General features: G+C 46.8%; 2 protein-coding genes and 2 long non-coding RNA genes across 4 annotated transcripts in view; 2 read left to right on the top strand and 2 right to left on the bottom strand.

The window, feature by feature from the left end:
- Positions 1 to 7,879, top strand: part of KCNJ6 (potassium inwardly rectifying channel subfamily J member 6) — a 296,583-nt gene extending 288,704 nt beyond the window's left edge. The window contains exon 4 of the mRNA XM_070488863.1: positions 7,308 to 7,879. Coding sequence (XP_070344964.1) covers positions 7,308 to 7,402 — 95 coding nt within the window. The 3' untranslated portion in view covers positions 7,403 to 7,879. The remainder of the gene's footprint in view (positions 1 to 7,307) is intronic.
- Positions 5,923 to 7,521, bottom strand: LOC139040988 (uncharacterized). The gene is made up of 3 exons (XR_011495407.1): positions 7,384 to 7,521; positions 6,783 to 6,858; positions 5,923 to 6,063 (listed from the first exon to the last, which is right to left on the bottom strand). It is a non-coding gene; the product is annotated as an uncharacterized lncRNA (long non-coding RNA).
- A 326-nt stretch (positions 7,880 to 8,205) lies between the features above and the next one.
- On the bottom strand, positions 8,206 to 21,401 carry LOC139040986 (uncharacterized). Its single transcript, XM_070488864.1, has 2 exons — positions 20,317 to 21,401; positions 8,206 to 8,275 (listed from the first exon to the last, which is right to left on the bottom strand). The coding sequence occupies exons 1-2, from the start codon at positions 21,399 to 21,401 to the stop codon at positions 8,236 to 8,238; spliced, it is 1,125 nt and encodes a 374-aa protein (XP_070344965.1). The 3' UTR covers positions 8,206 to 8,235.
- Positions 21,323 to 23,564, top strand: LOC139040987 (uncharacterized). Its single transcript, XR_011495406.1, has 3 exons — positions 21,323 to 21,459; positions 22,220 to 22,340; positions 23,388 to 23,564. It is a non-coding gene; the product is annotated as an uncharacterized lncRNA (long non-coding RNA).
- The last annotated feature ends 673 nt before the right edge of the window (positions 23,565 to 24,237 follow it).

Below are 24,237 nucleotides of genomic sequence, written 5' to 3'. Positions count from 1 at the left end.
TTTATATTTTATTCACCACTCATGAGCCTGGAACAGTGTCTGGGACGAAGCAGTTTGCTCAGTCAATATTTGTGGAATAAATGAATGAATTTGTAAATTGCTCACTCCGTGATCGGCACCACACAGGCACTATGTACAAGGATGAGGGGTCTTTTCCTCCTGACACCAAATACACGGTGTCTCTTCCAACACTGCTTCTCCAACTCTCCAACACCAACTGGGAGTCCAACAGCCCAATTCACTTCTGACGCCATCTACCTGGAGTTAGCGTCAGATCCGAAAAGGTTAAAAGGCTTGGTCCCTCGAGACTGCCCCCTCTTCAGACATTAGTCACAAGTCCAGGATCACCCAATCTTCTGACCAAGCTGTAAATCAGAGGCTCCCAAGACCCACGCCTCAGGTTTGAGAATCCTCTAGAAGGACTCACAGAACCCAGGAAGGCACTTTACTGACTATTTATTACAGAGGGTACAACTCAGAAACAACCAAATGGAAGAGACGTTTGCGGGGGAAGGACACGGAGCTTCGACACCCTCTCTGGGTGTGTCCTCCAGCACCTCGATGTGTTCAGCAACGTGGAAGCTCCCTGAATCCCATTGCTTAGGAGTTTTCATGACAGTTCTATTTCGTAGGCATGAGTGATTAAATCACTGGCTATTGGTGATGACTTTGACCTCCAGCCCCTTTTCCCATGCCAGAGGTCGGGGAGTGGGACAGAAACTTCTGGAAGATTGATCTTCTAATCAAGGTGTGGTCTTTCTGGCAACCAGCCTCCATCCTGAAGCTTTCTAGGGAAGGACCCCCCAAGAGTCACCTCTTTAGAACAGAAGATGGTCCTATCACTCGGGAGATTCTAAGGTTCCAAGGAGCCCTGTGCCAGAAACTGGGGACAAAGACCAAATACCTTTCCTGTTATGCCACAAATCCTTACCCCAACCCCAAAGGCCAGGCACGATCGCCCTTTGTGGGAGGCTCCGAGATGCTCCACGGCACATCTCAGCACACGGTCAGGTCGGGACCCAAAGCGAGGTCTGATCCTTTCCCTACACTGCACCGCGCCCACCGCCAATCAACCAGAAGCTGGTACTTGAGCAGATGGAGAAGAGTGACAGGGATGAGGTGCAAGGAGAGAGTCCTCTGTTACCTGCAGTGGGCTAGGGGACATGTACCATTTGCGGACAGTCATTCTCCAAGGTCAGGTGTTCAGAACCGTTAGGTAGGATAAGAGTTGACTGCATAGGCTTGACTATTGCTTTTTTTTTTTTGGAGTTTTCATTTCTGAAATGCTGAATTTACCAACTGCCTTAGGTTACATTATACTAATGGAGACTTGAAACATAGTGGTGGAAGCAGCACCAATTCTAACGTATATTTGTATAAATTAAGGGAGATCTTGAAAATAAGGAGGAAATAACACAGCCTGCTGGCCCTGCCAGAGCAGCGGGTTGACTTCATTGTTTCTTAGGAAACAGAAGCTACTGCTTCTCCTCCCTCCTCTGCCCTTTGTCTTCCCAGTTCAGGACCTGCCTGGGCCACATCCCTCCCGCCCTGTGGATGGCCGATGCACTGGTTGGAGGACCCAGTGCTCATCCCATGCCCAGCATCGTCCTGCGGCTGTTTTTCCTCCGGTTCTGATTGGGCTCTGCCAGTTGGAAGGTAATGAGCGTTTTCCTCCAAGAGCATCTGACCCATTGGAATCACATTAGGAATGAGCCTGCAAACTGTATGTCTGAGATACCTCTTCCTCCCAAATTGCTCTCGTACACTCTAAATCATAGATCCCGGCTGTATCAAGCATCGCCCTGCGGAATCCTGGAGATGTGGGGATTTGCCTGGGTCCTTGGTGTCTACACAGGTTGAGAGCAAAACTGTATTAGTTAGTGTCCTCAAGAGAAACACAATCTACTGTCTACATAGAGACATACAACCAATAGGATAGATATATATACACAACCAATAGGAGATATACATACACACGCACGCATATACATATATACATACATATATGTGTTATTAGAGGAATTGGCTCATGTAATTAAGGAGGCTGAGAAGTCCCACGATCTGTCATCTGCAAACTGGAGAATCAAGAAAGCCAGTGGGGGTGTAATTCAATCCGAGTCTGCAGGCCTGAGAACCAGGGCAGCTGACGGTGTAGCTCCTAGTCGAAGTCCAAAGGCCCGAGAACCTGGAGCCCTGGTGTCAAGGGCAGGAGAAGATGGATGTCCCAACTGAAGCAGAGAACAAATACAACCTTCCTCTGCCTTTTTGTTCTGGCAGGACCTCTATGAACTGGATGATGCCCACCTGTGTTGGCGAAGGCCATCTTCTTTACTCCGTCTGCTGATTCAAATGCTAACCTCTTCCCGAGACACACCCAGAAATAATGTTTGCCAGCTCTCTGGGCATCCCCTAGCTCAGTCATAGCCACATAAATTAGCCACCACAAAAACACAGCCCTAAACTTACTGTCTCGAGGGGCCCACAGTCCTGACTCAGGCTCCTCCAGGGTCAGGGATCTGAAGTGCTGACAAGTTTCTCCTCAGAGACCTCGCGATGGAAGCGCATCTCCTCCTGCCTCAGCATCACCTCCGGGTGAGTGAGCAGGAGACCCCACTTGGAGAGTCAGGCACCCCTTTGTTCTCTTGGTTACAGGTAACAGACACTCAGGCTTTGACAAGGAGAGACATTACATGGTACATAATAGTAAGCTGTTGTGATTATGATGATTGTTGTCTTGTTTATTTCTGTGCTAGTAAAATGGATCTTAAAAGGTTGTATGGGTAACTGCGAATTAGGCTTTCCCATCAAAAATTCACAAGGTCCCTGCACCCGTATAATCAGAAAAGAGGTAGGGCCCGCTGCCAAATCCTCTCCCTCTCTCTTTTTCCCTCTCTCTCTCTCTCCCCTTGCGTCCCTGTCTCTCTCTCTCCCTCTCCTCCTCTCTTTCCCTCTGCCTAGTTCTCTCTCTCTCTCTCTCTGTGTCCCTGTCTCTCCCTCTCTCGCTCCCTCTCCCTCTCAGTTACAGAGGCTCTAACTTCTGCTTGAACCACGTCTTCTGACAGCCAAGAGAGTTTGGTTAAATGAGCATCCTTTGCTGGCTCAGGCCAACCGGCCAAATCCAAATGACTTCAGTTTGGGGAAGGTCTCGGAATAGCAACTCAAGCAAACACAAACAGGGAGAAACAGAGATCCAGGAGGCTTCAGGATTGGCACCTGTCACCAGCGCTCTCAGACACAACTCCTTCCTCCTGCAGGAGGGGAGAGGCACGGGTGCTGGAGCCCCGGGAATGAGGATGCTGCCTTGCCAGGGGACCTGGCAGGCCAGGGGTGCTTTAAGAGTGGGACAGGTACGAGTTTAAGAAAGCCAAGGCCCTCTGAAGGGTACAAGGTAGGGTTCAAGACCTCCAGAGTGTGGTCATAGGCCTGGGAGCTAAAGTCAGGGAGCCTCTGGGACAGGAAGGCCCGGGAAAACCCACAGACAACAGAGAACACCCGGCTTGAGTTCTCCTTCCTCCAATCGGTAAAATGAAAGTTGAAATGCACAAGGCAGGCCATATGCTTATCTGGATAAAGCATTTTGTCGATAATACTAAAACATTTGCTGCCTTTGTTTGTCAGGATGCCTTGCATTATTATATTTCAGGAAGCAATTTCTAAGACCCTGTGGGAACTGGAAAAGAATGTTTTTACTTCCAAGAAGTCAGGGACTTCCTACCCCTGAAAGAGGAGATGAATATCACTGTGTTGGGTTGACAGATTTGCTGGTTTGTAATGTACAAAAAGTCCAGCCTTGCAATCCCCAGCTACACGTGTTACCTCTGTGGCGTAAGTGCAAATTAACTGCCTCTAAGAAATAAGGTATGGGAATCATGTGAGGTTCTTAGGTGAGGAAGCTGGGAGTCCAGAAACGTATCCCACTGAGCTTCAGAGCTCATCAGGTCTGCTTATATAAGGACAGTAGGTGTAAAACTAGCCTCCTTTAGTTAGGTAACCCGGAAAAAATTAATTGTAGTTTTATTTTTTATGTTATCTGCACACCTCAAAATTTCAATTTGCTTTTCTAGAGACCACATTATCTTTTATAATTTTGTTGTTGTTGTTGTTCGTGAAGTCATTATTTATGAGTCACTGTGCATCCTTCATTCAAACACTGTTTTGACTGATAGCTCTGAGGCAGGTGTGTGCTGGTGATGAGGTTACAAACCTAAAGAGACCAATCCAGGAAACAGAAATTCAGGAAGTGATCAGCACCTTGTTTATGCTCAGCATAAAGGAAAGAAGAGGCCTAATTCGAATTTGTTTCCTAAGAAGGTGCATCAGCTATAAACGGTCCCTAACCACATAATTGCTCACTTTTGAAAGCCAGTAAGGAAGTCAATTTTGTCACACGCCACTCCCCTGAGGATCAACTAAGGTGGCCATGGACCTTCTCATGCTGAAATGGGAGATTGAGACCTCTGTCTAGCAATTCAATTCAATTCAGTCAATATTTATTAGGACCGACTTTGTGGCAGGCATTGTTTCTGGGTGCTAAAACTTCAGTGTGAACAAAATAGACAAAAATCTTTGCCCGTCTAGAATTACACTCTGCTCAGGGAGATGAACAATGAACAAGCTAAGTGGGTAAGATATATGGTATTTTTAGACAGTGCCAATTCTAAGGAGAAAAATAAAACAGGGAAGGGGGATAGCAATGTAGGGGGTAAGTAATGAAAATTTCAGATAGCTTGACTGTAGGGGGAAAAACCGTCAAACATAAAGAAGGCAAGAGGGAAGAAACAAAGAACAGATGGGACAAATAGAAAATAAATGGCAAGAGGATAGATTTAAACCCATTCATATCAATAATTCTATTAAATATAAATGGTCTAAACACTCCAATTGAAGGCAGAGACTATCAGATTAGATACAATAAGCAAAACCAAGCCATATGCTGTCCATAACAAATGCTCTTTAAATATAGAGACACAAATAAGTGAAATGTAAAAAGATGGAAAAAGTATGCCAGGCAAATACTAACTATAAAACAGCTGAAATGATTATTTTAATGTTAGACACAGTAAATGTCAGGACCAAGGATATTACCAGAGATACAGAGAGAAATTTTATAATGATAAAAGGACCAATTACTTAAGAAGCCATAATAACATTAAATGTGACCATGCCCAATTACAAATCTTAAAAATGCATGAAGCAAAAATAAGGGAACTGAAGGAAGAAATAAAGCTGCAATTATAGTTGTACATTTCAAACATACTGGCACAAGAATAAATAGAAAACATATTTATATATACACATCACTAAGACCAGATGTCTTCACTAGTAAATTACATCAAATAGAAATAAAATAGCAATCTGTTTCAGAACTATAGTAGAAAGAAACACTTCCCTACTCATTTTATGACAAAGATGAGACGAGAAAAGGATCCCCCGATATCCCTCATAAAGTTGGATCCAAAAATCTTTCACAAAATAACACCAGATAGAAACCGGGAAAACATAAAAATAATAACACATGACCAATTTGTTCCAGGAGTTTATTCCAAGAATTCAAGGTTGCTTTCCCCTTCACATTGGTAACAAGGCACAGGGGTTCACCCTCACTGTTTCTATTCAACATTGTAATGGAGACCCCAGGAGATCCCTTGGGGAGCTCTGAAGCTGGGATGGCCCTTCACAGATGTCCACAATTAACATGGGGGCTGGACTTTTCTATCCTCACATCCATCAGTCATTGCATCTGGGCTGCCACCAGGCTAGGGGTACATTGTCTGGCCAGGCAGCTCCCTTCAGCTGAGTGCAGTGCCTGGGGAGGGGTCTCAGCTGAGAGCCATCAGCAGCCAACGTCCTGACAGGTGGGGAACCAGTGTTTGGTCGTGGAGGGAGGATCTGTGGGCACCCACAGCATCAGCACAAGAAGGACTAAACCGTACGAAAGTACTAAGTACATGACTAAAGATGAACATGTGCTTGCCCGAGGGCCTAGCATTTCCTCTCCGTGTGCACCAAAAGACATGTTCCAGAATGTTCACAGCAGCCTTATTCGTCATCGTCCAAAATTACCTGGATATTTTTAACAGTCAAATGGATTCACGAATGTAGTACATGCATATAATGAAATACAAAATAGCAATGGAAAATAAACAATTACTGCTACATGCATATTATAAATGAATCTCACAAATGTAAGGTTGACTGAAAGAAATAAAAGAGTGTATACTGTAAAATTTCATTTGTATAAAGTTCAGAACAAGACAAAATTACTTAGAAGTCTGTATATACTTACCTGTTGACTGTGGCAGAGCCTGGAACGGTCATGAAGTGGGGGCTAGTTCTAATTCTTGATCTGGGTGATTATTATATGAGTGTTTTCACTTTGCAAAAATTCATTTTACGTGATCTGTTCTACACTTATGATCTGTTCATTTTTAAGTGTGTATTATATAATTCAATTTTAAAATTTTCACTAAAAAAAAGCTAAGTCACAGACTGGGAGAAGATATTTGCAAACATAACTGAAAAAAAGGATTCATATCTGTAATAGATAAAGAACTCTTGAGAACAAAATTCAATAGGAAAATAAAAGGCAAAAGATATGAACAGACCATTCACAAAAGAGGAAAATACAAGGCCAAGAAACATATAAAAAGATGCCCAATATAAATACTAACTAGGGAAATACAAATTAAAACACTGTGAAATATTTCATAACCAACAAATTGGAAAATATTTAGAAGTCTAACAACTTACCAATGCAACTATAGAGCAAAGCGACCACTTACACACGAGTATTTGAAGGGAAATTTGGTACAATCACTGGAAAGAAAATACTTGCTCTTCGATCCAGCAGTTCTGCTTCTAGGAAAACAATAGAAAAGCTCTTGCAGATATTCCACAGGGAAAATGGTACAAGAGAGTTACTGCATTATTTGTTTATGATAGAAAAAATACATACAATATGACATCAATAAAAAACTTTGAAAACATGGATTCACGCATGGAATGTTCACAGAATTTTTAAATGCCCTTAAAGGTAAACATCAAACTGGAGATGGTGGTTCCCTCTGGATGGGGACAGGTAAGAGAAAGGGACCGTGGAAGGGTAGATGGGGAGCTTTGCCAGCATTTGCGATGTTTTGTTTCTGAAATAGAATGCAAGTGTGACAAAATGTTAGAACTCAATAGAGCTGAGTGGTAAATGTGTTAAGATTGTAATGAACTTTTCTGCATATTTGAAATGTTTCATATTTTAAGAAGCTATTCAAAGGTACGCCTCTTATCTAATGACTCTTTCTTTCTCTCTCAAGTGGAACCAGCCCCACCATTGCCATGCTGCGTGCACGTACTCTACACCCACTGCCATATCTCACACCTTGGCCTTACCTTGCCCGGGCCTCTGTAAGTGGAGAGAAAAGGATGAACCGATAACAGTTCTTCAGGCTTCTGCCCCACAGAAGATAATATGAAATGTCTTCCCATCTCTTTTTGAAATGGGCTACCTCCCGCTGACCACTAGGTGGGACACCAGCTTGCCATTTGCTGAGTAAATACAATGCGTATAGAATTGTTGAAACTGCCTGTTTTTGCAGAGAGAACCATGCTCCGACAGCTGTGAGCAGAACAGCTTAGCGGTGTGCGTCCCAAGTCTGGAAGCAGCATCTCTTTGAACTCCTGCTGATGACATTTATTTAGGAGTGCAGCGAGTAATGTTTCTAATTTAGACAAATCTAAACATATATTCAATTCACTGGAATTTCCTTTAGTCCATAATTGTTTTTTTCTGGCTAACTATGGTTGGGAGAAAGAAGAAAAAAAATGGAAAGTAGCATTTATTTGGTGCCTGTAATGTGCCAAGAAGCAAATTACAGCTTTATCTCACATAAGCCTCATGCCCATCCTTCAAGAGGGACATCAGGGGCTGGCCCGGTAGCTTAGTGGCTATGTTTGCATTCTCTGCGTCAGCAGCCTGGGGTTCACAGGTTCGGATCCCGGGCATGGACCTACACACCGCTCATCAGGCCACGCTGTGGTGGTGTCCCATATACAAAGTAGAGGAAAACTGGCATGGATGTTAGCTCAGGGACAATCTTCCTCACCAAAAAAAAAAGGGGGGGGACATCATTTCACAATTGCAAAGGCTCAGAGATGTTAGGTGCCTCACCCAACATCCCACAAGTGAGCAGAAGACATAAGGTTTGAACCCACCTCTCTGTGACAACAAAGCTTCCTTCCTTTCTACCATGCTCCCTCTCCAGAAAGCCTTGGGAGTGAAACTCTAAGAGAGAGAAGGCAAAAGATATATTTAGTATAATTTAAACACTTTTAGGCACAGCTAAAATAAGAACAGATAATAAGCAAACAGATAAAAGGTCATTCGCTTCCTCCTTCTGCCTGAGCCAAGATCACAAAATAAAATAAAAACCATTTCAGCTTATTCTTTCCACAAAATGAGTTTTTAGAGAAGTAAAAGGTCTAGGGAGCTATTCTTAGACATCAAGAGTGGAAAGAGCACCCTGGTATAGTCTTTCAGCTCCAGGTTTGTGAGCTGGGAACAGATTCTCACAAGCAGTGTGTGCATTTGTGTGTGTGAGAGAGAGACAGACACAGAGAGAGAGAGAGGGAGGGAGGGAAAATTCATTTGCTGGGACTGCCATAGCAAAGCAGCAAAGACTGGGGGGCTTAACCAACAGAAATGCATTTTCTCCCAGTTCTGGAGGCCGGAAGGCTGAGATCAAGGTGTCAGCAGGGGTGGTTTCCTTCTGAGGCCTCTCTCCTTGGCTTATAGATGGCCGTCTTCTCCCTGTGTCCTCACACGGTCTCCCCTCTGTACCTCTCTGTGTCTGAACCTCTTCTTCCTATAAGGATGCCAGTCAAATATAAGGGCTCATCTATGTAACCTCATTCAACCTAACGACCCCTTTAAAGATTCTATCTCCAAATACAGTCGCATTCTGAGGTCCTGGGGGTTAGGACTTCAACACACGAATTTTGAAGGAACACAATTCAAACCACAACAGAGAAAATACAAGATGTGAAGGAACCAGATCAGGGTTTCTTTTTAGCGGGGAGGAGTAGGGGGTCCTATACAAACAGGCATAGATAATTACATGGCCCTGTCTAGCCACCAAACTGGGAGAGAACCATCCTCTCCAGAAAGGTCTCGACTGGCATCAGAGGTGAAGCATCAGTAAACTCTTTTTTTTAATAATCCTTTGAAAATAATTATAGCAAGGATTCTGGAGTGATTATGAAGCACAATATTTTAATCTCCGCAAATTCCCCCATAAAAACAGACCAATGTACCAAAATCAAAGACCTCGAACTTCTACAACAAAATATGTGACAAGCTATCCCAACAAAGCTCACAGAAGGAGTGCGTGGGGAAAATCACAAATAGCTACAGAACCTGTGTGGTTAAGGATCTGTGTAGGAGGAAAGAGAGGGATCCCAACAAACCAGAGGACAGGAAAGAAAACAACATTGCTGACCCATGTTCGCTGACATAGGTCCAACCTGAGAATGGTCGGATCCAATCCATGGGCAGCACAAGGGGACCATGATGCGCTATTCTGACTATGATGGAGCAGTCTCAAAGTCCTCAAAATGAGCACACCAAAGCTACTTTCAACACAAACTCCACAATGAGGAGAACAGGAACAAATGGTGCAGAAAAAAGAGACAGCACAGAAAAAAAGAGGAGGAGGAGATCAGAATGTCAGATCTCAGAAAATATGATGTTTTTTATTACTTTGCAAAAACAGAAAAAGATGGAGGGATAGAGCCAGGAAGCTAGAAAACCTATCTTGACCTAACCCTCACTCCCATAAATACAGAAAAACTCATTTCCCTTAAAAAATAAGAAAAGCAATAGAAAAGGATCATGCCCAATTCTAATATAAAGTTATTATAGGGGCCGGCCCCATGGCATAGTGGTTAAGTTCAGCACACTCCACTTTAGCAGCCTGGGTTCCTGCGTTCAGATCCCAGGCACGGACCTGCATACCGCTTGTCAGGCCACTCTGTGGTGGCGACCCACATATAAAGTGGAGGAAGATTGGCACAGATGTTAGCTCAGGGCCAATCTTCCTCAGCAAAAATAAATAAAAAATAAAGTTATTATAAGAGAAAAGAGAATAAGAGCATAATACTCTCCTGACAGACAATGAAAGCATAACCAAAAGATATGCTATACAACGCAGATGAAAATGTAACCTAATATTTGAAGTGAGGTGAAAGGAATTATGAAAATGATAAATGTTATTAAAGTGTAACTTAAATCATAATTAGAAACAGTCAGAAATATAAGATTTGAAAGCACAGATGACAGAACTCAGAAAAAAATTAGAAGTACAAGGGAAAATTTTCAGAAATGAAAACTAAATTAGAAGGGACATCAGAACCAACCAACAAAATAATGCCTTTAAAGAAATAAAATGTAAAAGAGGGAATTTTACAAAATCAGAAAGAAATGAAGAGATTCTACCTCTGGTTAGGATGTAAAAGATCACAAAAGATCAACAGCACAGCATAGCAATGAGAAAGCACTGGATAAGCTTTTAAACTGTATTTTTCTTTTTTAAAGATTGGCACCTGAGCTAACAACTGTTGCCAATCTTGGTTTTTTTTTTTTTCTGCTTTATCTCCCCAAACCGCCCCCCTCCCCCCCCAGCCCCGTACATAGTTGTATATCTTAGTTGCAGGTCCTTCTAGTTGTGGGATGTGGGACGCCACCTCAACGTGGCCTGACAAGCAGTGCCATGTCTGCGCCCAGGATCCGAACCCTGGGCTGCCGCAGCAGAGCGGGCAAACTTAACCACTCGGCCACGGAGCCGGCCCCCTAAACTGTATTTTTCTGTAAAGCCATTGAAGAGTGGTAGATTCAAAGAAGTCTAAATAAACTAAAATTCAGAGAGAGATGAGCCCATCTTCGATGAGCACAAAGCAGCGGCCCCTTCCACTCCTGGGGCAAATCGTCAAGTATGGGAGCGTGGACGGGCAGAAGAGCAGGTCTGCTACAGGCAGAGAAAATTGCTGAGGATTAACAGCCAATGTGTACACCTGAACCTGGAGGAGTCCCAAACACAGAACTGGACACTACTGTCTGCCAACTCTCTCACACAGAAACTTACTGCATAAATGTGGCTGGGAAGTCAGGAGATGACATAGGAAAGCAAAGAGAAAACTTGTGGTGTCATATGCTTAGATCTCACAGCCCTGCTGGAGGGAGGGGGCCCCCACGCTGAAGACATTTGAAACCAGAGGTGAATTAAACCATCTGGAGTGGCAACCTCAGTCCTAATTCAGCTCAACTCATGATTCGATTGCAGATCAGATGCTGGTCCAAGATACCTGACCCACAAAATGGCAAGCACTTCTGGGAAAACTATTATTTCTTTCATTCTCCACTGCTCTGTTATATATAAACTGCAGCATTTAATTAAAAAAAAAAAACTACAGGACGTGTAAATAAGCCAGAAAATATGACCCATAACTAAGAGAAAAAATAGTCAATAGAAACAGGCCCAAAGATGACCCAGAATTGGCATGAGTAAAGAAAGGCTTTAAATGTATTAATATATAGTTGTTAACATTTTTAGATGGAAATATCAGGAAAATGGTGAAAATATAAAGAATTTCAGCAGAGAAATGAAAACCCCCAAAAAAAGCCAAACGGAAACTGTAGAAATAAAAAATATGGTACCAAAGCAAAGAATTCAGGGAGTGGGCTTAAGGACAGACTGGACAAAAGAAAGGATCAGTGAGCTTGAAAATATATCAGTAGAAATTCTCTCAATTGAAGCAGGAGGAGAAAAATGTATGGGAAAAAAAGCAGAAGGTGAGAGCAATATGAAATAATATCAAACAGTCTAACATACTTGTAATTAGAGTCCCAGAGAAGAAGACAGAGAGAATGGGTCAGAATAACTATTTGGGGAGATATCAGCTGAAATTTTTTTCCAAAACTAATGAATGACATCGATACATGGACCCAAGAATTAGACCATGGTCTCTGTCCACTTCAGCTTTCCCTGTGTCACACTTCCCTCCTGACTGGCAGAACTGGAGTGGCTGCAGCAATTTTGAGGATCCAGCTAAGGGGGGTGGGGTGCATCCTCAGGCCCCACCAGAGACTACCAGATCAGAAACTGGGGTCTGGGGATGGGACCAGCACTCTGCGTTTAACAAGACCTCTGGGTAACTCCAATGCTTGCTAAAGTCGGAGAACCACTGTTCTAAATGATCTCTAAGTTTCCTTCCAGAGCTGAGCTAAGAAGGAGGGAAAGGGGAATGGGACAGAGAAGTAGGAGGTGAAGCAGGCGAACAAAGGGAGAAACGCAGACCATGGGAACACACTTCTCTACAGACAAGCAGATGTCTACCATGATGGGGCCATTCTGCTTCAAGGAGAGCAGCCAAGGGGGGGGTCTCCTGGACAATCGAGAGTCCAGAGGCAGAAGTGACCAGGACAGGAAAGCCAAGTATGCGAGGATTAACTTACCAGTGAGACCTGGCCCCTCTCACCCTCCCCAGAGCCCTACCTCTCTCAGTGCTGCCTTCATTGCCCTTGACTCTTCCATCCCAGGATTAAGAGTGTAGGTCATGTTAACGAAAGTGACAGCACCCCTGAGTGGGAAGCATCCCAGGGGCCATTTCACCCACCAAGAGCATTTCTGAAGCAGAAGATAACACTCATTCCACCACCAACCAGAGGACCCTGTGGAAAGATAGAACCAAAAGCACACGCTCCCTAAGAGAAATAAGCCAGGCTGACCAGAGAAGGGGGTGACAGCACCCCAGGAAAGGTTCCAACCCCTGGGGCTTCCTGGGCAGATGGCTTCCCGGAAGTGTGGGAAGTTGATGTTCCGTGAAGGGAACTTCGACAAAGGGAGCCAGAACAGGAGGATCCAGTGGATAAGTCCCCCTGCCTTTCTCCTGAAGGACGGTTCTGAGAAGCCACATGTCCATCGAGCCTCCTGGAGACAGTCAACCAGCTGCCTTCCTGGTGAAGCTGGGACAGGTGAGTAACACAACCACTGGTCTTTCCTTCATCCCCTGCTCCATCCCTTTATCCCTCCCACTGGCTTCTCTGGGATTTTCGCACACACATACACACACCCCCACCCCCCAACAAAGTATTAGCTCATTACGTCTGTTCTTCGATTTTAAAAAGTTGCATCAAGAAAACTGACCCAGAAGTCTAGATATAAGATTCAGTCAGATCTCCAATTGGTTAGCCAAGGAAAGCATAATGATTATATAATCAGAAAATAGTCCCTTCCGGTCCTCATGTCTCAGTTGAAAAAGGAAAATAAAATGCCTGGATGTGATAAAGGCTTGGGAATAAAGGGCAATGTTCTAGCTGGGCAAGACTTAGCACAGAGAGGCAATGACCAGGAAGTTGATTAAAGACGGAATCTAGTGAACAACGAGCCAAGGATTTTGCAAATCTGGATGTAAGCAATATAAAAGTAAGTTTCAAGCAAATTTTGAAATCAGATCTGGCTGCAGATGACAAAAAAAAAATTGTCAAAGTCAACTTTTTCAGAACTCTGGAAATTAATCAAAGGCTTGCAACAATTCAAGATCTATTCAAGAAAAATGTCTGACTCTCATTAAGAACTGTGAGCTTCATAGCATTTTAACTTGCCCTGGGCCCATCCTCCTCTTCCCAGCTGGGGTAGTCAGGGCTTGGAGCTCCCCAAAAAGCCCATCTGCAGACATTGCCATTGTGCATCCTGTCTGAGAGTTCCCTAGAAACTCCCAGGGGCCACACGTGAGGAAGAACACAGACTTTACACACTTAGTTCAGGAAAGTTAGTAAACAAACAGCAGCAGTTGCCACCATAGCGTAGGAGGTGTGATTTCCAGAGTTACCACAGCACATTATTTAATATGTCCGGTTTTCAACAAAAAAAATTATTAGCGGGGCTGGCCTGGTGGCGCAGCAGTTAAGTTCAAGCGCTCTGCTTCGGCAGCCCGGGGTTCTCCAGTTCAGATCCCGGGTGCAGACCTACATACCACCTGTCAAGCCATTCTGTGGCAGGCGTCCCACATATAATGTAGAGGAAGATGACATGGATGTTAGCTCAGGGCCAGTCTTCCTCAGCAAAAAAGAGGAAGACTGGCAGCAGATGTTAGCTCAGGGCTAATCTTGCTCAAAAAAGAAAAGAGAGAAAATTTTTTTTTAATTATTAGACATGTAAAGACACAGGTAATGTGGCCCAGGATAAAAAGCAGTCAGAAAACTGCCCCTGAGGAAGCCCAGATGTTGACCTTACTAAAAAAAATGCTAAATCTGCCATTACAAATATATTCAAAGAACTAAAGGAGGCCATGTGTGAAGAAGGAAGGGAAAGTGCGAGAACTATGTCACAACAAACAGATAATATCAACAAAGAGATAGGAATCATTAAAAAAAAAAAAAATATATATATATATATATATATATATATATATATATTCTGGAGCTGAAAAGTACCGTAACTACAAAGGAAAATTGACTAGTGGGACTCCACAGCGGATGTGAAGATGGGTCAGCTGAGATGGTCCGGGCTGAGGAAGAGAAAGTGTCCTGGTCTGTTTGGGCTGCTATAACAGATACCCCAGACTGGGGGCCCCAACAGCAAACACGTATTTCTCACAGCTCTGGAGGCTGGAAGTCCCAGATCAGGATGCCAGCAAGCTCGAGTCCTTGGTGAGGGCTCTCTTCCTGGTTTACAGACAGCTGCCTTCTTGCTGTGTCCCCACATGTCAGAGAGAGTGCTCTGGTCCCCTCATCCCCTTATAAGGGACCAATCCCATCATGGAGCTCCATCCCATGAGCTCATCTAAGCCTAATTACCTCCCAAAGGTCCCACCTCCTGATACCATCACATTAGGGATTACGGCTTCAATATATGAACTATGGGAGTGGGGGGGACACAAACATCCATTCCACTACAGAAAGAAAAGAGAATTTTTTTTAAATGAACAGAGCCTCAGAGACCTGTGAAATACCATCAAGTGTCCCAACATACGCATACGTAACAGAAGTCCCTGAAGGTGTTTTCTGCCTCAGGACATTTGCACCTACTGCTCCTCTGCCCTTATCTATCAGCATGGCTCCCTCACTTTCCTCTTCCAGGTCTCTGCTCAAATATTATTCCAACACTGAGGCCTCTCCTGACCCCTCAACTTCCTACCCCTCCTCACCCCCACAGGCACTTCCAATCCTCCTACTCTGTTTTGTTTTTCCCCATGGCTGTCATCCATTGGATATTCTGTATATCTACTTGTTTGTTTGGTTGTGCCTTCTCCCTCTACTGGACGTCAGTTCCAGGAAGGCTGAGGGTTCACTGTTTCATTCACTGTTGTACTGCCAGCTCCTGGCACAGTCTCAGCACCCCACAGATGCTCGACAAATATTTTTTGAATGAATGGACTCTATCGGCCATAAAAATGTGTATATACTTTGATCCAGTAAACTCGCTCCTGGGAATTTAAGCAAATAATTCAAGGAAAGAGAAAAGGTATATGAATGCAAATATTTGTTACCATAGAGTTGTGTTTGTCAAACTTCCTTTTACTAAGAGCACGGGGAAGGCTGACAATGGAAAATGAGCATGTGGCGTTGGGTTTTTAGGAAAAGTACCTCGGAAGAGAAAGTTTTGAATAAAATCTTGAAGGAAGTGGCAGATTTGGTTTAGCAGAAGAAAGACTCTGGCCAAAGACCCAGGGGGAGGACTGGGCCCTGGAGAATGAACGCAAAGGGCAGCAGTCAGTCATCTCATCAGGGGACCCGGGGGCGATGGAGTTCCAGGACCAGAGAAGAGTTGGTGGGTGAGCAGGGCTGGGAGCTCATGGAACACACCTGAAATTCACTATAAACATGCTGAGCTTTTATCTCAGTAAATATTAGAGAACCCCAAAATATTTTAAGTGTAAAGTTTGCATGTTACAAAAACTGTGTTAGGGGCTGGCTCCGTGGCCCAGTGGTTAAGTTCGCGTGCTCCACTTTGGCGGCCCGGGGTTCGCCAATTCGGATCCCGGGCGTGGACCTACACACGGCTCATCCAGCCATGCTGCGGCGGCATCCCACGTAGAAGAACTAGAATGACCTACAACTAGGATACACAGCTATGTACTGGGGCTCTGGGGAGAGAAAAGCTGTTTTAAAATACCTGCAAACGTGTGAAATATCTGAGATTTGCTCTTCCAGATCAGGAAAGTCGCTCTGCAGTTCCTGGCAGATCCTGTCAAACACACGCCCACGTGCGTTTCTGAGCAGAACCCGCGGATCTGCAAGGGCGGCCTTCTCTGTCTGGTGAACACCTCCACGCCTATTAAGGATCCCGTATCAGATCATTTGGGGGTTGTCAGCATGTTTGCAACTCTGTCAGAAAAGATCTGAGAGTAATTTCAACAGAAAGAACGAAAAGTCTTTCCCCTCGGAGAGAAAAGTCCTTAGAGAGGAAAACTCTTCAGGCAAAAATATTTGAGAACACAGTAATAAAAACAAAATTCTCAGGGCGTGGGCAGAGTGATCAAAGGAAAGTTAGGGGGCTTTGTCTTAACTGACGAGCAAATTATTTAGGTACACGTAAATCTGACCGGTCATGTGAGTTTACCGGCACCCATTCATTCACTCGGTGTATCTTTACGGGACCTGTGTCAAATTTGGCACAGCACTGGTCTCAGACGTGTGGTCTCATGGAGCCCACGAGAGCACAGTTTCTGTGCTCAGCATGCCTAGAGCCATAAAGGTTGCACAGGTCCCAAATCTCTTACCTGAAACTCTTGGGGTGCTGTGTAACTCAGAATGTTCTGGATTTCAAAAGACAATAATGTGTGGAGAACTTATATTTCCTAGCAGCCCCGTGAGTCCACAGCAGCACCCTGTAATCAACCACATTAGCATTTCCATAGCAAAACATAAATCTTCACCCTAAGCAAGATAACTAAAGACCATCCGTAGCCTCAGTTCAGGTCAAAGATTTGCTACCAAAAGAGTGTGCTGCAAAGTTATGGAATACTTTCTTTAAAATCCAGAGCTTTCTAGATCTTAGGATTGTGGATAAGGGTCGGTGGATTGTGGAAATGAGCTGTTTCCAGAAAGACTTGAAACTGCTGCAAGGAGAGAATGCATGAAATGCAGCAGACACAGTTGGGATCCCAAGAGTTCCAATGCTCAGCCTCTTAGCCCAGGCTAGACATAACATTCACATCCAACACACGTGTGACCCACCAAGGGAAAGAAACATCTGTGGTCTCTGGTCATGGAGCCTTGTCAGAAGCGGGGATCACCAGGAGGACCTTTGGTTTGCTGAGAACCAAAACTGGAAAGAACAGGGTGAAGTGGCTGCTCTGGAGATGTGGTTTGGAGAGATCAGGATTTGCTCGGGAAAGAGCCAGGCAGAGAGTGCCGGCAGATCTTCAATTCTGAGAGAGGAACTGGGGCAAGACCGGGAGCGAGTTGATGTGCAGTTTGCTTTAGAATTTGCAATTTCACACCTTTCCTGACTCCCTACAAAATCATGGGCAAACTCCCCATATCTCATTAACACGCTACAGAGTTGCATTTAACCCCATGACACGTTGAACTGCTGAGACCTGCTTGAAGGTGGGTGTGAGCCAAGAACAGAGCCATCCTGGGGATCAAGCCAGCCCCTGGGACACACTGGCCCCCACCTGCACCCCATGTCAGTTACCGCAATCTACAATAGTTTGACATCCCCGACAGGGGCCCGTTGCTGCAGGAACGTTTTGTAAACATACTTTGGAACAGGAAGGTGTGGCATTGTTTTCCAGTGTAAGGAAATCTAAACGACTTTACCAACAATTACACAAAGGAAGCGAGGCCATTGATTTTAAAGAACACTAGTAACAGGAGTTAACATATAGCACATTCTGGGCACTTTACAAAGATTAACTCATTAACCCTCGCAACAATCCCACCAGGCAAGCACTATATACTTTCACTCTATGGATGAGGGAACTGCAGCATAGACAGGTTTAATGACTCGGGAGAGGATGGGTGCTGAGACGGGTCCTGGCATCCACACCATTAACAAATGTACTAAATGTACTAAACTATAAGAAGAAAGAAATCATTGCAAAGAATTGAATTGGACCCTAGATGACGATGCTAAAGGCGTGCCCTCCTGTGGATTTCTTTAGGGTACTGGCCAGGCCCTCAGAGTCAACATCCAGGTATATTTAATCTATGGAAAGTGATTGCAACACCCTCTCCCCAGCATGGCGCCTGGGAGATGCCAGTGCACTAGACAGCTTTACCGCTGGTGTGGTGCGCGCTGACTGGCCGCACACGTGAGCCACTCTCGTTCTATCACCATCATTCCTCAACGTGACTCCACAAAGCTGAGATCCCGCCACCATTTCTGAAGATTAGGGGTCTTTCAGGATAGACCCAGGCTGCCCAGCCACCCCACCAGTGTGGTGGAAGCCTCTCGTCTTCAGAGCAGGTCCAGGCTTGCTCTCCTGCATTATGCTAACCCCTAGCCTTGGGGAATGGGATCAGAACACCTCCACACTGTCCCAACCATCTTCCCCATAGTGTCACTTCACAAATAATGCCCTAGTGGACCCTGTGGTTTTGATGCCCTTGCTCTAGATATGCTTTTCAGAACTCCGGCTAGTATTTCTCAGGGAATTAAGTCTTAGATGTTAATTACGACAAGCACCAAACGGGTAGGATCCACCGGAAAGCCGCTTCTCCAGGTCACGGAATTGCCAAAGGAAAAGTCTCGCACTGTAAACAAAATTGTTTTCTTTTCAACAATAATCAGTTTGATCCCATAGAGATCCTCCCAGTGCAGGCTACCATCTCTGTTTCCTTTGCACTAGGCCCTCAGGGCACTGTGCCAGTGTAGACGAGCAAGGAAACCAGTTTGCTGGCAGTTTGCAATGGTCCTACTACAATGGTGGTACTACAAGGCAATGGAAATGGAAATTGCTAGAGTTTGCAAACCAATGGACATGAAAAGGAGCTTCAGAGAGAACCTAGTCTTCGAAGCCTGGGTTCCTGCAAGAATTTTGGGGTCTGGGCAGGTCACTAGCCAGAGAGACCAATCAGAAGGATAGGTCAGATGTGGCAGGGAAGCGGAAGTAGTCAGCCTGGGAAATTCTGAGCTTAAGGTGCCCACAGAACAACCAGGTGATTTCAAGCAGTGGCTGGGAATGCATGAGTAAAGCACAGGAAGGAAGTCTGAACAACACACAAGGGTTTCAAAGTCCACTGGAATAAGCCTTGTTATTTTTTACTGAGCGCCTTTGCACATGCCGTTCCCTTTGCCTGAAACGCTTTTCCTCTCCTCTACATCTATCAAGTCTGCTTTACCTAAAAGACCAGTTCAAATGGAACCATAAAAGTGGTCCTGGACTCTTGCAGGCCAAGTAAACAGCTTGGCGCCCTAGCTTCTTTCTGTGTTAATTGGGGCTGAGGTGAAAGGCTGGACTGAGAAAGACCCTAAACTCTGGGGTCAGAGTAATCTGGACTCGAATCCCAACTCTGCCACAAACCAGCTGTGTGACCCTGAGTAATTCACAACCACTTGACTCTCAGAGTCCTCTTGAGTGAAATGGAGACACCGTCTAAGTCACAGGCTCCTTGTATTTGACAAATAAATGCCTAACTGAGGCCACTTGGCGGTGCAGGCTGTGGCACATTGCACTTCAATTGTTGAAGGGCCTGTTTTCTCTCCCCTTCTAGATTGCGAGCCCCGCTGGGCGGGGTTCCCTGTTGTCTGCAGGTCCCTGTGCCTTGGCGCTCACATCGTGCTTAGCGCTGCAAAGACGTGGAGGAGGACGTGGAGGGAGACCCTCCGGTCGTTTGAGCAGGGTTCGTGGGAATCCTGAGCAGGCTTTGCTGTGAAATCACTCAGAAGTCACATCTGAGACCTAGCAAACAGAGGCATGAGGCCAGCAGCAGCCTGCCACCCTCTGCCAGGAAGGAGAGAAATGTCTGCACCTGGGAGTCACTGTACCTTGGGGAAGCTGGGTCGGGGAGGGGTTGTCCTGAGGTCCGATCCCTGTTCCCCAGGGGAGCAGCGTGAAACGCTGGCTGGGACACTGCGGGGAGGGGAAGATGGCCTCTGCAAGGATTTTCCTGGGAGGGCGCCCTCAGGGCGGCGAGAGCCTGCCTCAGGCACCACGACAGAGGGGACAACCAGGATGTGAGCCGCGTGGCTGCCCTGCTTTCCTAGAGAGCTGCCCTGCACGTTGATGGGGACCAAGGGACAGAATCCTGCAGGACGCGAAGGTCAGCACAGCTAAGGAGTCCCGCCACCCAAGACCCAGAAGCCCAGCCCCGCCCGTGACCTGGACAGCAACACGCCCACCGGGGCGGCTCCCAAGGGCGCCCGAGGACTCTTCTTTCCCCGCGACAGCGCCGGCGCCGGACAGCGAAGGCTCCGCCCCTGGGGCGTGGCCCGGGAGCGTCCGGCCAATCGGCGCTGCGGGCGCGCGATCACGTGGCCGTCTCCCGAGCACAGGCTCTTCCGCCTTCCGCCTCGCATCTCCGCCCAACGTGGCCAGAAGCCGCTGGCGCCGCCCCCGCGAGGGTCCTCTCGCGAGAGCAACCCAGACAGCCTGTCATCTGCTCGGTCCGCCACCGCCTGGAGCCGTGCCCCGAAATAAGAGAGGGCAGAGGGCGGCCGCCAGAGCGAGGGCCAGGGCATCGGAGGGGGCTGCCGCAGGCTCGGCCCCCAAACCAGGACCGCCGGGCTCCGGGGGCGCACGCCGACCCGGCTCCATCTAGTCGCATCCAGCCGGGCCCTGGACGAGCACCTCCCGGGCCGGAAGCGATGACTGGGTTTAACCAGGGGCGGCAGGGGGCTTCGGAGCCCGTGATCGTCCGGCTTTTCAGCATCTTCGTCACTGCTCACCACTCCAGCCGCTGAAAACCTGGAGGCACGAGCGGACGTCCCAGCAGGAAACCCGGGGACGACCTCATCTGAGATGTGATGACAGCGCGTGTTCGCGCGTCCCACGGAGGCGCCAGCTGCGCCCCAGGCGGCCTCACCCATCCCGTAACTCCCCTGCAGGGCGGCCGCGGCGTCCCCGTTGTAGCGAGGAGGAAACGGAGGCTCAGACGGGTTAGAGGACCGCGCCCAAGGCTGCACAGAGCCAGGCTCTGCCTCTCGGCCGGGTGGCGTCTCCAACCGGGAGCCCCAGGCGGTGCTGCTGAGTGACCAGCCGCAGGCCCGCGCTTGGACCCTGAGGTCTCGGGAAAGGCTCGGCGAAGACCCCTGTGCACTTGTTGATGGGCTGCGCACTCCATCCCTTGTCCCGGAGGGGCCAGCTGCCGAGCTCGGGTCTCCAGGGGAAGACAGCGGCTCACCAGTACCCACCGGAGCCCCCTGCATGCCTCTGGCCTTGGTGCTGCCCCTGGACCCGGCCTTCATCCCTGCGCCTTGCTCGCGCTGGGCCTGGAGGGAGGAGGAGGCCGGCCGTGGAGTCCAGGTCTAATAAGGATGCTCTCACTATGGAGGGGCCACTTCTTAACCACAGAGCCGGCGGAGAGTGAAAACTGGGCCCCCTCAGATACACTTCTGTGAGGGAATTCCTGAGGGACTATTAAAATCGCCCCAGCTTATCTTCATTCATATCAAATGAGCATTTGTCTCACGCCCAAAATGATACGTTGGTAGAGCCAAACCAATGTATTCAGCCATGCACAGGCGAGTCAGAGGCCCCCCTACCATTTAAAACACTCCGTGGAAATGCCTGAAATTCCCCCAGTAACCATTCTCTGATGTTAAGAATCAAACTCTCTGGGATCATTAAAATAGATGAAAGGTGCTAAACCCCTGCATTTCTGATAGGAGAGGGGGTCAATTAAAGCATGGGTCCCCAGGAAGAGGGAAGAGGGGACACAATCAAGGGGAGAGGGCTTCCCTCCCAGGAGAGGCTCGAGAGAATCTAAGACGGATCTGTCCAATGGGTGCAGATTACTCAGGTAGTTAGAAGAGCTGCTTTGTCCAACTCAGTAACTACTCCCTGAGCCTCAGAAGGGTCTCTCCTGCCCTTGGTGGGGTTCTGAGACCACATGAACCTACCCAATGCTCACAGCCACATGTGGCCACAGTCTGGGGATACAAACAGGAGTCCCAACACTCTACTGGCCAAGCTTCCTGTTGAGCAGCCATGTCGGCAGAGAGAAAGATTCCAAAACCAGGCCTCTCCCAGGATTCACCAGAACCATTTCTCTCTCCCATTCTAGGAAACAAAGCAAAGCCGTATTCAGAAAATAATGAGAAAGAGCCATTAAGTCAAAGGAAAAAGGAAAACAAGTCAATAAATCAGCTGTGTATGGCTCTAAAGAAGAGACGAAGAACCCCGAGGTGACATGAGCATTAAACCTTGTTATTTATATGGGAAAACTTACTCTGTTTGGACATGCTCTTGACTCATATCTCTTCATCTGCTCAGACTCCCACTGATTTCAGATAAAAGCCCCAGATTGGGAGTGTGGAGGCTGCAAAAGGGGCGCTGGTCATTTATCTTCTGAGGAAGAGATTTGACCTTCCATCCTCACCCTTCTGGAAATAAAGGGTAGATTCAGAAAGCCAGAGCACCTCCATAAACTTTCAGAAATATCGTCAGGATGAAGCATATGATCCAAGGGAAATTAAATCCACGTTCAGCGCCCTCACCACCAGCAGTAAACGCTTGCTCTGAGAGTAGCACTGCTTAGATATCTCATCAGAGTCAACCTCATGTGACTCTGCAAATGGAGAGCAAGTCGCCCTGTCCCTATAGCCAGTAACCTTGTTGGTCCCCCAGTAAAGATGCCATCACTTCCAGCTCCATGGACTCTCGGGGCCTTTTACACCATGGTGTGGGCCATGCCTCCCCTTCCCTCCTACTCCACACCCCACCCCCCGGAGGCATGGCACAGAGCAGGTGCTGCTAAATATCCACTGAGTAAGCATCAGCACCCACAGCGGGGGTAGCACAAAAGAGAGGGCCTTAATGCAGGGAGAGCGCGCCACCATCTCGTGCCCCGACCCCATCACCTCTTACTGGCTCTTCCTGCCTCTTAGGGGACTGACTCCACCTGTATTTCCGCCAGATCTAAACAGTCACGTCAGGGATCCGGGCGCAAGTCATTAGGACGAAGGAAGTAACAATGCTGTATTTGCACAGCACTTTGCAGTCTACAAATAATATCCTTTCAGAGGTGTATCATTGTAACCTCCAGGTTAGAGGTCAGGACTCTGAGGCATAGTGTTATGGGCTAAACTGTTTCTCCCCAAAAATTCATATGTTTTCCTAACCCCCAATACCTCAGAAAATGACCCCACTTGGAAATAGGGTTTTTAAAGAGGTAAAGTTAAATGAGGTCATTAGGATGGGCCTTAATGCAATCTGACTGGTGTCCTTTTAAGAACAGGCACTCAGGACACAGACACGCACAGAAGGGGGACCGTGTGAACATTTGGAGAAGACGGCCGTGTACACGCTGAGGAGAGAGGCCTCAGAGGAACCCACCCTGCTGACACCTGGATCTCCAACTTCGAGCCTCCAGGACTGCAGGGAAATAAATTTCTGCTGTTTAAGCCCCCCAGTCTGTGATCCTTTGTTATGGCTGCCCAAGCCGACTAATACCCACAGGGTAGTCACACAGCCAGTGAGCAGAAGAGGCAGCGTTATACCCCAATTAGTTGATTTCAGCCACAGTGTTCTTTCCCTCCCCAGGCAGCAGGCCCCTCTGCATGAATTAGGAAAAGGCACCCCTTCCCCTAGATACGTTACTGCTGTCTGTCAGAAAAGACCCAGGATGACCATAATGAGAATGGTGTCCCTGAACTTGCTCAGTGTGTGACATGCACTACCGTACAGGGTGGCCTACGGTAGAAAGCACACTTGGACACCCTCCATAGCAGAGGGTCACACAGGCCACTGATCAGGCTGAGGCTCCCCAAGCACCAAACACGGTGATCAGGAGCTAAGCTAACTGAGCCACTGAGGTCTCACAGATGTCCGAGCAGCCCCTACTTCATTATGTCTCACACAAGTCAGACTTCCTTTGGTAACGTCAGGGGCACTCACAGTACATAGTCACAGAGGGGCCATGTGCACCGTGGCTCATAGGCAGCCCGAGCTTGCTATCACATGATGCTTTTGATATTGTAAGTACTGTGAAATCTACAGGTAATTTATTTGGTTTGCTTTTTGCATAAATAATCTGAGGTCTTGATTTAATCTTGCTTTGGGTCAACTGACCCAAATGTTATA

This window comes from Equus asinus, chromosome 18 (genome assembly GCF_041296235.1).
Source record: "Equus asinus isolate D_3611 breed Donkey chromosome 18, EquAss-T2T_v2, whole genome shotgun sequence".
Taxonomy (NCBI): domain Eukaryota; kingdom Metazoa; phylum Chordata; class Mammalia; order Perissodactyla; family Equidae; genus Equus; species Equus asinus.
Note: the sequence above shows the minus strand (reverse complement) of the source record. Positions and strands in the feature narration are given on the sequence as shown.